Consider the following 13,268-nt stretch of genomic DNA (forward strand, 5'->3'; position numbering starts at 1 on the left):
ACCAGGCCGTATCCTGAGCAGCTACCGTGGTGGTCATGGAGGAGTGGAGAACAGACTGATTCCTGTGACGCTCCAGGGACAGACGAGTCTTCGCTGAGGCCAGATTTCAGCCTCCGCCGCTGAGACTGCAGCTCTCCACAAGACGTTTGGCCAGCGGAGAAATTAAAATGGTCGTGCCCAACTGAGTCTGGTTTCTCTCAAGTTTTTTTTCCCTCTCCGCTGTCGCCACTGGCTTGCATGGTTCGGGATCTATAGAGCTGCGCATCGTTGGATTTGCTCTTCAATATTTGGACTCTCAGTAGTGATTATTAAACCACACTGAACTGAGCTCAACTGAACTGAACTTAAACACTACAAACTGAACTACACTGTTCCTATTTACTATGACCCTTTATGTGAAGCTGCTTTGACACAATCTACATTGTATAAGCGCTATACAAATAAAGCTGAATTGAATTGATGTTTAATAAATAATTATGTTCATATTTATTTACAGTATTACAATATTTTGAGCATTCAAGTAGAGATGTTTGAACATGATGCTGACATCTTTAGAATAGCTAACAATACATTTTACAGAGTATATTTAAAATAAAAGGATACAGATGTTTCATCCATGTTATTAGAAACCAGGAATGTCGGTGTGTTTGTTTTTGTTCGTCTGCCAGCAGATCTACCATTGACCTGCTACACTCTTCACTCTTCGACTACATTTCTACGGAAAGCCATGAGATTGATATCTCAAAACACGCCTTCAGTTCTACATCATCATTAAGCAGTTTGATCACGTCCACACTGAAGATTAAAGTTTAAAGGTAATGTATGTCCTGTTTGTTTGTTTGTTTGTCTGAATGTACTTTTCTATTATGTACTGAGTAAAATCCTGTCTGCATGTAAACTACTGAACTGCTGTTCTGCGATCAGAAAACAGATGTCATGAGAATTCATTTGCTCCTCAGTTTTTTTGTCCAGGCACTGAGCAGGACTGCCTACATCAACTACAATCACATTAAACCACATTAATCAGGCATCGATTGGCTGATCCTTCAAAATAACTCTGATTTGTTGCCTATGATCTATTTCTTGTTTAGCTTGTGAAAATGGAGCTTCTGTCTGCAGCAAACACACAGTTTTCCCTCAACCTGTTCAAGAAGATCAGCGGAGGAAACGCATCAGGAAATGTGTTTTATTCTCCTGTCAGCATCTCCTCGGCTCTGGCCATGGTGTCGCTCGGTGCCAAAGGAAACACCGCAGATCAGATGTTTAAGGTGATTGAACATTGTATTAATGTTTTTTTGTACTTTTTAACTCGAGAGAGAGAGAGAGAGAGAGAGAGAGAGAGAGAGAGAGAGAGAGAGAGAGAGAGAGAGAGAGAGAACAAACCAGGAAGTTAGTCAATATACGCAGCGCATGCAACTAAAATTTAAAGAAACAGCGCACTCATTCAGAGTAATCATTCCATATGAAACAACAAAACATGTCAGATTATTGATACTATAATATAAAGAACTGTTATTTGTTGACTCTGATTAGATTTATATAGCTTTCCTGTAATCATTATTTCATTACTTTATTTTTTTACGCTAAAAGAGAGAGAGAGAGAGAGAGAGAGAGAGAGATTTTAACAACCTTTATTTTGCCTTTTTAAAAGGAAACACAATCAGCAAAATATCATTAAAATATTTTACAGTGACACATTTTTTTCCTTTAAAACAGTTCAGAAAGATACATTTTCTCCTATTACAGTACACATCTTTCCATCTGAAACCCAAATATCTTTAAAACTTTCAATATTGTCCATCAATCTATAATAATTAAATTCCAAATGTATTCTAGCCCTTATTATACATTTAAAGAGCCCATATTATACATGAAATAGGGTCATATTTAGGTTGTAAGGGTCTCCAACAACAGTCTAATATGCATGCAAGGTCAAACAACACTTTGATGGTCTTTTAATCTGCATTTATTTTTACCTAATTATCCCAGCGACTCTCATATGAATCGTTCAGTGTTTCATTTGTTCTCAAACCCCTCCTCAGCGCGAAGCTAATCTGCGCTGATTGGACCAATGACAGCCTGCTGCGATTGGTCGACAGTGACAGGCTTCAGCGCGAGACAGAGTGAAATGCCCAGCTGCTAATCAACAATATAGAAGTAGTCACAGTGCATACACGCTTCATAGTGCAAGGCTTTTTTCACACACACACACAACCCTCCTCAGAAGAACTGGGGAGATCGACGCGAGTCTCCTAGCCGTCACACACTCGACCTACTCTTTTTCTCTCTCTCTCTCTTTCACACACACACACACACACACACACACAACGCTCCTCAGAAGAACTAGGGAGAGCAACGCGAGTCTCCTGTCTCCTAGCCGTCACACACTCGACCTGCTCTTTTTCTCACACACACACACACACACACAAACACAAACACACACACACACATCACGCTCCTCCTCAGAACTAGGGAGATCGACACGAGTCTCCTGTCTCCTAGCTTATGATGGCCATAGCAACGACAAACGGCAGTGGAACGCGAGCTCACAAAAGCATTTAACGTTAAATCCGTAAACAAAGCGGCACGCGTCGCGTTTTCAACATGGCTTACATGCGATAAGAGAATATAAAGAGTAACTGCTCGTACTGTACCAGGTTAACAAGTAACAAAACACAATAAATACATAATTTGCAAGCTAGAGTAAACGAGGCAACAATTTTAAATCGCACTTACTTACACTAGTGAATCAACCTCAACCACTGACTCTTCACAGTTTCATCTTTGGGTAGAGACTGTCAATATTATCCATCTGAGCACAGCGTGACTTCATTCGACCGGCGGCGTCTGTGTGTGTGTGTCACAGTGTTTTTTCTGTGTTAGTGGGCGGGGCCACAGGTTTCAAATCTCCCGGGTTTGCGCGCGTAACTACTGGCGAGGCTTGTGTTTCGTAGCCGCGTCATCGCGAAACACCTAATGACTCGTTATCAAGACGACTCGTTTGAAGCACTATGAGTCGACTCTTTTATAGATGAATCAATGGTTTTAAACACTGTACACTTACAGATTTAAGCCTTAGCTGGATATTTCACTTCACTTAGAGCTATGTTACACACTACATGGAAGGGCATGTTCAAAAACCCATAATATGGGCTCTTTAAAAAACAATGAAACATCTAAATCAATGCTTGGTTCTATTTTTTTCTTTCTTGTTATGTAAATTGTTATTTTCGCTTGTCTACCAAATAATTTAACAGTTTACAAACATTCTTCTTTTTTTTCCCCCAATTTTCACTCCAAAAATGAGACAAACATCAGAGAAAATTTCTCCAAACAATTCAAACAACTCCTTTAAAAACTCAAATAATAAAAACAATCGATCACATTTAAGAAAACAATGAAAAATTGTCTCTCTGCAATTAAAAAAAGGACATAAATCTGTAACATCAGAATTTAAAATAGACACAAGAGCATTTACAGGAACAATACCATGGAGTGTTCTCCATTGAATATCTCCAACCCGCTTTGTCAATGGTGGCTTATAAATTGCTTCCCATACTGGCATTATTTCATCTTTAACTTTCAAAAATTTTCTCCAGGGTGTGTCAATCTTATTCTTTAGTTTTCCTTTGTTTAACACTTTAAAGGGCACCTATGGTAAAAAATCTACTTTTCAAGCTGTTTGGACAGACATATGTGCATGTATGGTGTATAGACCGTCATATTGGGGTGATATAAACACACCCAGTGCTTTTTTTTCAATTTAACAACATAAAAACGGTGGACCAATTGGAGTGGTTTTCAAATCGACCGCTACCTGACGTAGGAGAGCGGTCCCCCCGCCCACCAATATTGATTGACAGGCGCATCATCATATCCTCAGTTTGTTGATTCACGTCCGCCATTTTCAGCGTGAGTCGAAGCAATATCACTAAAGGAACACACTAGCTCTATTTTTAGATGCAAGGCTCATTGGGCTCAACACAAGATCAATATTCTCCACATTATCGCTCTAATCGGAATTATTGGTTGTATCTTTAGGTAGGTTTGCAAACATGTGTACTTCTCATTGAGTCTACCTTATACTTCAGCTGTTTGCATTTCTCGTGATCCCAGAAGCTCCCTGTGATCTTAACTAGCATGCGTTTTAGAATTCTAAACATTGGTTTCTATCAGGGTACACTCAAGTCGACGGCTGGGCGCCGCGGACCGCTGCAGAAACCTATGTTTAGAATTCAAAAATGCGTGGCGCGACGATTCGGGACACTTCATGTTTCTGCCGCGCCACAGAGAGTGTCTGGTGTGCCGTGTCGCGGTTTCGAGCGGCGCATCCGGTGCCTCAGTCAAAGTTAATTCAGTGTGCGTGGTTATTAGTTTCTGTGTACAAGCTCGGCACTTGAAACTAGCACACAGTTGGCTGTAAAACTGTACAAAGACACAAATGATTTTGTACTCTCTGCTTGGTCTGTGTCAGAGTCGTACATGTACGACCCTCTCTCTCCTCCGTCTTCCTGTCAGACTGTTGCAAACGCAAAGCGGGTGAGCTCATGGCCCCGCCCCCTTGTAACGTTGCCGGGAAGCCGAAACTAATTTACATGTGAAGCAACACACCCCTAAATCAGCGAGCTGTGGACACGCCCCCAACATGACACTTTTTAACACATTATAATAAAAAATCTGAACTGTGTTTTAAACTGAACCTAAACTGGCACACTCAGAAGAGCCATAATATTAATATTAAATCATAAAAAAAGAGGTAAACTATGTGCCCTTTAACACAGAAAGAATAAATACATTTTACACCAACAGAATTAAAAATAATAAAGCGAACAGCGAGAGAGAGAGAGAGAGAGAGAGAGAGAGAGAGAGAGAGAGAGAGAGAGAGAGAGAGAGAGAGAAGAGAGAGAGAGCTCATAAATGAACATCAGTATATTGACTGACAGTGTTAAAGGCGTAATATGTACGGTTTTTTCATTAATATAACCGAAAAACACTATAACAGTGTTATATAATTTGCTGACTTATTAGTACAAATGATTGGAAGAACGTTCAAACCAGAGAAATAAGCAGTTTTAACTTCACTCTAATAAATATCTGTCAATTACGTTTCTGTATTGTATTGTGTTTTCAGTTTATTTACGGTTGTGAATTGCATTATGGGATGTTGATCTCTGCTCTATTGACTTTTAATGTTGAAAATGTAACTCTACAGTTTAACAAAGTGACTTTCATTGACATTTTAGTAGTTTGAAATGATATAAGAAATAATATATAGAGAAATAAACAATGTACTGTAATTTACAACACCATCCCAGACAATGTATATCACTTTAAACCATGAAAGAAAAGTTCAATAAAGTCACTTTTTCGAACTTTTAAAGGTTAAAGTTTGTCAGAAGAAAGATCAAGCTCCCATAATGCAACTCAAAAGCATAAAAATGGAAAAACTTAAAATCGTGAATCACAAAATACAGTAAACTGCTAATTTGTGGATATTTTTAGTGTAGTGAGAGAGTGTGTGTGTGTGTGTGTGTGTGTGTGTGTGTGTGTGTGTGTGTGTGTGTGTGTGTGTGTTGTGTGTTCATGCTAATGACATCACACACCCTTAATTTCCTTTTTTTTTATTCATGTACAACAGGAAAACACAAAGAGGATTTATTTTGCTGTGTTTTATTAGCCTGCACAGAGCAGCATTATACAGTGTTGCCAACTTAGCAATTTTGTTGCTAGATTTAGCAACTTTTCATATTACCCTAGCAACTTTTTTTTCTAAAAGCACCTAGCAACAAATTTAGTAATTTTTAACATTCATTTGGCTACTCTTAGCAATTTAGACTTAGCAAAGTCACTTTAGCAAAATGACTCAAAAGAGCAGTGGCTGCAGGCTTCACTCAGTAGAGTAAATTGCTAGCTCAGATTGTTTTTCATAACTGTTAATACTGATATTTGTTACCATGTATAATTTTTGGTAATTTCGGTAGGAATAAATTCCAATAGTGCTATAATTGTTGTCACTTTTACAAATGTGTTAATTTCCCAAGGTAAAAAGGGTTAACACACAAGCTGTGATTGTTTAAAAGAATCGAACAGTTCATTATCAGTGTTACATAATAAATAAATAAATAATAATAATTGTATTACTTTTACAACTATATTTTCCCTACAAATCTAAATATTATAATATAATATAATATAATATAATATAATATAATATAATATAATATAATATAATATAATTATAATATAATATAATATAATATAATACAATATAATATAATATAATTATAACATAATTATAACATAATATAACATAATATAATATAATATAATACAATATAATATAATATAATATAATATAATATAATATAATATAATATAATATAATATAATATAATATAATATATAATATAATATAATTATAATATAATATAATAATAATATAATATAATATAATAATAATATAATAATAATATAATATAATATAATAATAATATAATATAATAATAATATAATAATAATATAATATAATAGAATTATGATATGATATGATATAATATAATAGAATATAATATAATAAAATAAAACAAAATAAAATATAATTATAATATAATATAATATAATTATGATATGATATGATATGATATGATATGATATGATATAATAAAATAAAATAAAATAAAATAATAATATAATATAATATAATATGATATAATATAATATAATATGATATAATATAATATAATTATAATATAATATAATTATAATATAATATAATATAATATGATATAATATAATATAATATAATATAATATAATATAATTATAATATAATTATAATAATATAACATAATTATAATATAATATAATATAATTATAATATAATATAATATAATATAATATAATATAATATAATATAATATAATATGATATAATATAATATAATATAATATAATATAATATAATATAATATAATATAATGATATAATATAATATAATATAATATAATATAATATAATATAATATAATATAATATAATATAATATAATATAATATAATATAATATAATATAATTATAATATAATATAATATAATATAATATAATATAATATAATATAATATAATATAATATATTATAATATAATTATAATATAATATAATATAATATAATATAATATAATATAATATAATATAATATAATATAATATAATATAATACAATAATAATATGATAATGTTTTTGCTGAGATGGCCAGTCAATTTAAGAAAACATTAATTATTTTGTATACTACATAAAGATGGAGTTGAGTAATATGTTAATAAGAATCTATTTATTGTGCATCTGGATGTTATGTTTTAATATAATATAATAAACGGCGCCTCAGAGTGTAGAGACATGACAGGCTTATGCTTGTCAGATACTATGTGATGACATCATTGATATGCGAATTAGCGCGTGACATCATCTGGCAACATTTAGTCATTTTTCGGGCAAGTTTTAGCTACTTTTCATTGGGAATGCTTGGCATATTGTCTATTATCAAGGCCTGTTCAGTCAGGAACAGTAAATTTAGCAAGCTGTAACCATAATGATAACTTAATTACATCAACTTTGACGACCGTCAATTATAAGTCCACGAACTGTTTCATCATTTGATGTTTGGAAACTTTCTAAAGTAATCTAAAATAAAATAAATAAAATAAAAATAATTAAGATATCGTTATAAATGTTATTATTTTCTGTGGGTCTTGGGATTTAACAGTCAAGCTCATCAACCAGTGGAGCAAATTCACTCAAGCTTCAATGAGTTGATGAGTGAACTGAACAAACCAGGAGCCCCGTATGTGCTGAGTCTCGCCAACCGCCTCTACAGAGAGCAAACCTACCAGTTTCTTGAGGTAAAACTCAAAGCCAATCATTCTCGACTTGCTCAAGTTCTCAACTCTAATTTAATTTGCAACTCATTTGATTTTCAATGTCACAGAAATTCCTCAACGACACAAAAAGATACTATGAAGCCGGACTGGAGAAGGTGGACTTCAAGAATAAACCAGAGGACGCACGTGTCAACATCAACACATGGGTGGAGGAAAACACACAAGGTGAGAAATTGAGCTTGATAGGACTTCAATATATCAAACTAATCAGTTCAGACCAAGACTAAAAGAGGAAAATGTCCACTTGTATTGTAGAGAAGATCAAGGATTTGCTGCCGTCAGGAGCCATTGATGAACTTACAAGACTGGTTTTGGTGAACGCCATCTACTTCAAGGGGAACTGGGAGAAGAAATTCCCAAAGGAAGCCACCAGAGATAGACAGTTTAAGCTGAACAAGGTGAGATTTCAGGCTCTTGTTTAATTTAAGTGTCTAAAAATGAGAAATGAGGGTTTGAATGTGTCTTTATTCATTTATGCTTGGCAGAATCAAACTAAACCAGTGACGATGATGCATCAGACATCAGAGTTTCCATGTGGCTATATCCCAGAGATGAAGAGTCATTTTCTGGAGCTGCCGTATGCAGGGAAGAATCTCAGTATGTTGATCATCCTTCCTGATGAGATTGAAGACGAAACCACTGGCCTTCAGAAGGTGAGACTGATTTAATAATTAAAGTTTACAAAAAGGTTTGGAACTGATACAACGTTTTTGGTTCCCATAAGGGTTAGGTGATATCTTATCATTGTAATATACCAGTAAGAATTCTGGCCAAAATAAAATGCACTTATCTTTATAATATTAATAAAATACAATTGGTCTGTGAATGAATTCTTAAAGTAACACATGTGAATACCGTTTTGCATTTATGCATTTAGGACGGGGCTTTCTTTTTGTGCATTATTACCTTGTAGCAATCTAATGGTATGCTTTGTGGCTGAAGCGTCAAACTGACATCATCATGAATGGAAAAATCCACCAATCCAAGCGCAGAAGCAGACGGTCATACTATGATTGAAGATTAGCAAAACAATTAACTTGCTCAGATTATATGTTTACTTAGAGAATAACTCTAGAATGTGCTCACATGACTCTCTTATCCTCCAGCTGGAGAAGGCACTGACCTATGAGAAGCTCATGGAGTGGACCAAACCGGAAGGGATGCGTCATCAAATAGTTCAAGTCTTTCTGCCCAAATTCAAGACGGAGCAAACCTACGACATGAAGAGTCTTCTGATCAGCATGGGGATGGAGGATGTGTTTGACCCACAGAAGTTTAATCTAACAGGCATGTCCTCCAGCAATGACCTGGTGCTGTCCAAGGTCATTCATAAAGCCTTCGTTGAGGTCAATGAGGAAGGAACCGAAGCGGCTGCGGCCACTGGCCCCGTCATGAGGTTTCTGTGCTATATGCTCCCACTGTATTTTATTGCAGATCATCCGTTCCTTTTCTTCATCCGACACAATCCCACCAAGAGCATTCTGTTTTACGGACGCTTCTGCTCTCCTTAGAGATGCTAATGTTGGTGTGATGATAACCGATGCCTGTGTTTCTATTATAATCAAATGCTCTATAAAGAAACTGAGTGTGCTGTCTAGATTTTTTTTCTGCAGTGAACGTATTACTCAGCTTTTTACAGTGTTGTGAATTTCTCTAGTCTGGCTCATGGCACCAAACTGTTGTGAAATTCTAAGAAGAGCCCAAAAAAACAGGGAGAACTTTCGGTTGTCTTCAAAGCAGAATGCTTTAATAAGAAGTACTCAGCATGGCTGTGGTGTCATCGAAAGAAAACTCTCAACTGTACAGCGAGCACTAGTTTTTTATACATTCTAAAACAAAGCATGCAAACGAAGTGTTGTTGTCGGCAGGGTAAACTGCCTTTTCAGGCCTGATCTCATCAGCATGTAAGTCTGCAGAGTGGATGAAACCTGCCCAGCTACTGACCATATTAAAGGGGTTTCTTAGAACTGAAAGTTTCACCCTAAGACAAAGGCAGAAAACAGTGTGCAGAATGATGTTCTGGAGACCAGTCCCGTCTGACCAGTTGACCCAAAAGAGAAAACAATAGACATAGCCATGCTGTGAGACTGACAATTTGCATTACTTTGGAGACAGTCAGGGCTCAGAAAAACCAAGACATTTTAGGGTCTGTCACACCAGTTATATATATATATATATATATATATATATATATATATATATATATATATATATATATATATATATATATAGAGAGAGAGAGAGAGAGAGAGGAGAGAGAGAGAGAGAGAGAGAGAGATAATATACATTTATATTCCCACAACAGTACAGAATGAGAAAGACATGTTGCTACACACTCATTCAGAAGTTACTGTATGTTAATTCAACCAATCGCTTCAGTCGACACCAAAACTTCCAGTGCAATGTAGGTGGAAACTGAGAAAATTACAAACAGAAATTGATGTCACCATGAAACTGAAGATAAGATTGTTTTATGATGGTGTACATTCAATTGAAACGGTCCTGAAATTACTAAAAAATGTAGGGGGGTGCAAGATTTCATCCTTTTGGGAATTGATTGGATCACTAAAAAAATTACTTACTAACTAAATAAAGGCATTATTAACTAAATAAAAGAAGATTGACGAATGGACGAGACATGCCCTGATACCCCCCCAAAGAATTGATAGCTCTGCCCTAAATGGCTGTTAGGCCTACTTTAAATGACTGAAAGCTCCACCCTAAATGTCTAATATCCCCTGCCTAAAGGACTCATAGCACCACTATAAAGGACTGATAGCTCCACCCCAAAGGTCTGATAGCTCCGCCCTAAAGGACTGATCGCTCCACTATAAAGGACTAATAACTCCACCCCAAAGGTCTGATAGCTCCGCCCTAAAGGACTGATAACTCCACCCTACAGGACTGATAGATCCGCCCTAAATGCATTCCATGTGACCAGAAATTAAGCAAAGTAATTTTAAGGGAGGAAAGGAAGGTTATGTTTGCTAAAAGATTATGAGGGCAAATTAATTTTTATAAAATAATGAAGTGCACACACATACAATTTATAACAAGCACTACTATATAAATATAAAAATAAGAAGAGCAAATTTAAATCCCACACAGAAAAAAACCTATTTAAACATATATGTTTTAATATAGGTTTTGATATAGCTTTTTAATATTTGTGACATATATAAATTGTACATTTTCCTATATCATACAGTTGAAGTCAGAAGTATTAGCCCCCTTTGAATGATATGTCTGATAATATTTTTTATTCTGGAGACAGTCTTATTTGTTTTATTTCGGCTAGAATAAAAGCAGTTTATAAAAGTAATTATAATCAATAACAAAAAAAGAAAAATCTTTCCAAAGCAAATTAGAATAACCGCATTGCCAAAATAAGGGAACTAGGGACTCCGGGTGTTGGGTCTGGCTGGGAGTATGTTCGATGAATAATTCTAAATTAAGCTTCTTTTATCTTATTTGTAATTAAGTAGCTATTTTGGTCATTTTCCAGCCTGACCAGCTAAGACCAGACTGGTAATGGCTGGAAACCAGCCTGGAAACGACCAAAACCCCTCTAAAACCAGGCTGGTCGACCAGCTAAAACCAGCCAACCAGTCTAGGCTGGTTTAGGCTGGTTTTTTTTCAGTAGGGATGACCAACCAACAAGCTAATAACAAGCTAATCCAGCTAAATATAGTGCTTAAAATGGCACTAAAATGTAGTATTATAGTAACATATAGTAACATAATTAAATAGAAAATGAGGCGAATAATTGCATAAAGGTACACTCTTTGAAAAAAAAAGAACCACCCCTTTCACCAGGCTGGCTACATGTCTGGTATAAATCTTAACTTACTTACCATGGCCAGTTGAATCGAATGAGTTTATAGCCGCACTTCCATAACTAGATGGCGCTAGAGCTCTTTTTAATATCCGGCGTCAATCACAGGCATGTTTTTATACAGTGTACATTTGTCGTGTATTAGTTATGTTAAACAAATAATACAATAAAAACATGCAGATTTATGTTATAGCTAAAGCAAGTTATCAACTGTCAGATGCTTTTGTCCAGCGTGGTTTATACAGTAAAACCGGAGAAACCTGATGTTAAGAACACACACACACACACACACACACACACACACACACACACACAAACAGAGAGAGAGAGATAGTAATATTTCTAGTTTATTGAGCCTCCAAATATTTAATCAGCTATACATGTCAGATTTTGTAAATACAATCCATGTATATTTATTCAATAACCACAAACAAAGAAAAATTGATTTGTCAAATGTGTAAGAACTCTAAAAGTTAAATCCTGAAATGGTTCACAGGAACATCCTGGCTACAACTTATTTGGCACAAAACCAAAAGCAGTGTAACACTCTGATTTCACCAGAACTACTGTACACTCTCAGAAATAAAGGTACAAGAGGTGTCACTGGGGCAGTACCTTTTTAAAAGATACATATTTGTACCTGAAGTGTTCATATTGGTACCTCAAAGGTACATTTTAGGTGCATTTGGGTACTGATATGTATCTTTGAGGTACCACTAAGGACTCTTTAGGTACAGATATGTACTTTTTGAAAAGGTACTGCCCCAGTGACAGGTCTCGTACCTTTATTTCTGAGAGTGTATGATGGTGAAAGAAAGCATGTGTTCACACTTACTGTACATGCCCAAACCTCATACTGTGACTTCCAGCTTATCCTTCTCCCTTTATTTACAAAATGGTCACTTGACAACCAATTGTAAATACAATATCTGTCTTACAGCAAACAAACGTAAACAAACCACACTTAATAAACAGGAAAACTGTCCAGGGCTCTCACTTATAAAACTTTGCATACAAACTTCCCTAAAAGTGAACATAAGGCTGAATAAAAGTCACAAAAAAAAGTTAGAAATGTTTCTAATTCAATGAAATCTCTAATGCAACATATTAAAATTCAGCCATTTTTCAGCCAAGTGTGAACGCAGCTTCCAAATAAACAAATTAATGAACAAAAACTCAAACAAGTGTCTGCATGTGAGATCGGACTTATAAAATTTGCATACAAACCTTCCTAAAAATCAACTTACTGCAGAACAAATCTTAATTTATGATGATTTAAAGTGGATATATGAAGTCAATATTTAAGTTAAATATGTTCAATATTAGAATATGTTTGTAATATTATGGTTAATATTACAAATTTTGTGCAGTTAAGTGGGGTACATATGTCTCCACCCATTTTGTGCACACACCATATTTATAAATGAGACCCCAATTCAATATTTAACTTTATAAATACATTTTTAAAAATACAATATTTTTTCCAGCAATTTTGTCTTG

General features: G+C 34.8%; 1 protein-coding gene across 1 annotated transcript; it reads left to right on the forward strand.

Moving 5' to 3' along the window:
- The first annotated feature begins 782 nt into the window (after window positions 1–782).
- Window positions 783–9,668, forward strand: LOC130242814 (leukocyte elastase inhibitor-like). The gene is made up of 7 exons (XM_056474739.1): window positions 783–815; window positions 1,092–1,267; window positions 7,741–7,894; window positions 7,981–8,098; window positions 8,189–8,331; window positions 8,419–8,586; window positions 9,040–9,668. Exons 2-7 carry the CDS (start codon window positions 1,101–1,103, stop codon window positions 9,442–9,444), a joined length of 1,155 nt encoding a protein of 384 aa, XP_056330714.1. The 5' UTR covers window positions 783–815; window positions 1,092–1,100; the 3' UTR covers window positions 9,445–9,668.
- The last annotated feature ends 3,600 nt before the right edge of the window (window positions 9,669–13,268 follow it).

This window comes from Danio aesculapii, chromosome 16 (genome assembly GCF_903798145.1).
Source record: "Danio aesculapii chromosome 16, fDanAes4.1, whole genome shotgun sequence".
In the NCBI taxonomy this organism is placed as follows: domain Eukaryota; kingdom Metazoa; phylum Chordata; class Actinopteri; order Cypriniformes; family Danionidae; genus Danio; species Danio aesculapii.

Bases quoted from the DNA above. Each gene is read 5' to 3' on its own strand.
- LOC130242814 (XM_056474739.1), top strand. From the start codon at position 1,101: ATGGAGCTTCTGTCTGCAGCAAACACACAGTTTTCCCTCAACCTGTTC. The intron at 8,099-8,188 runs GTGAGAAATTGA...CTTGTATTGTAG, and splicing joins GGTGGAGGAAAACACACAAG to AGAAGATCAAGGATTTGCTG. The intron at 8,587-9,039 runs GTGAGACTGATT...CTTATCCTCCAG, and splicing joins AAACCACTGGCCTTCAGAAG to CTGGAGAAGGCACTGACCTA.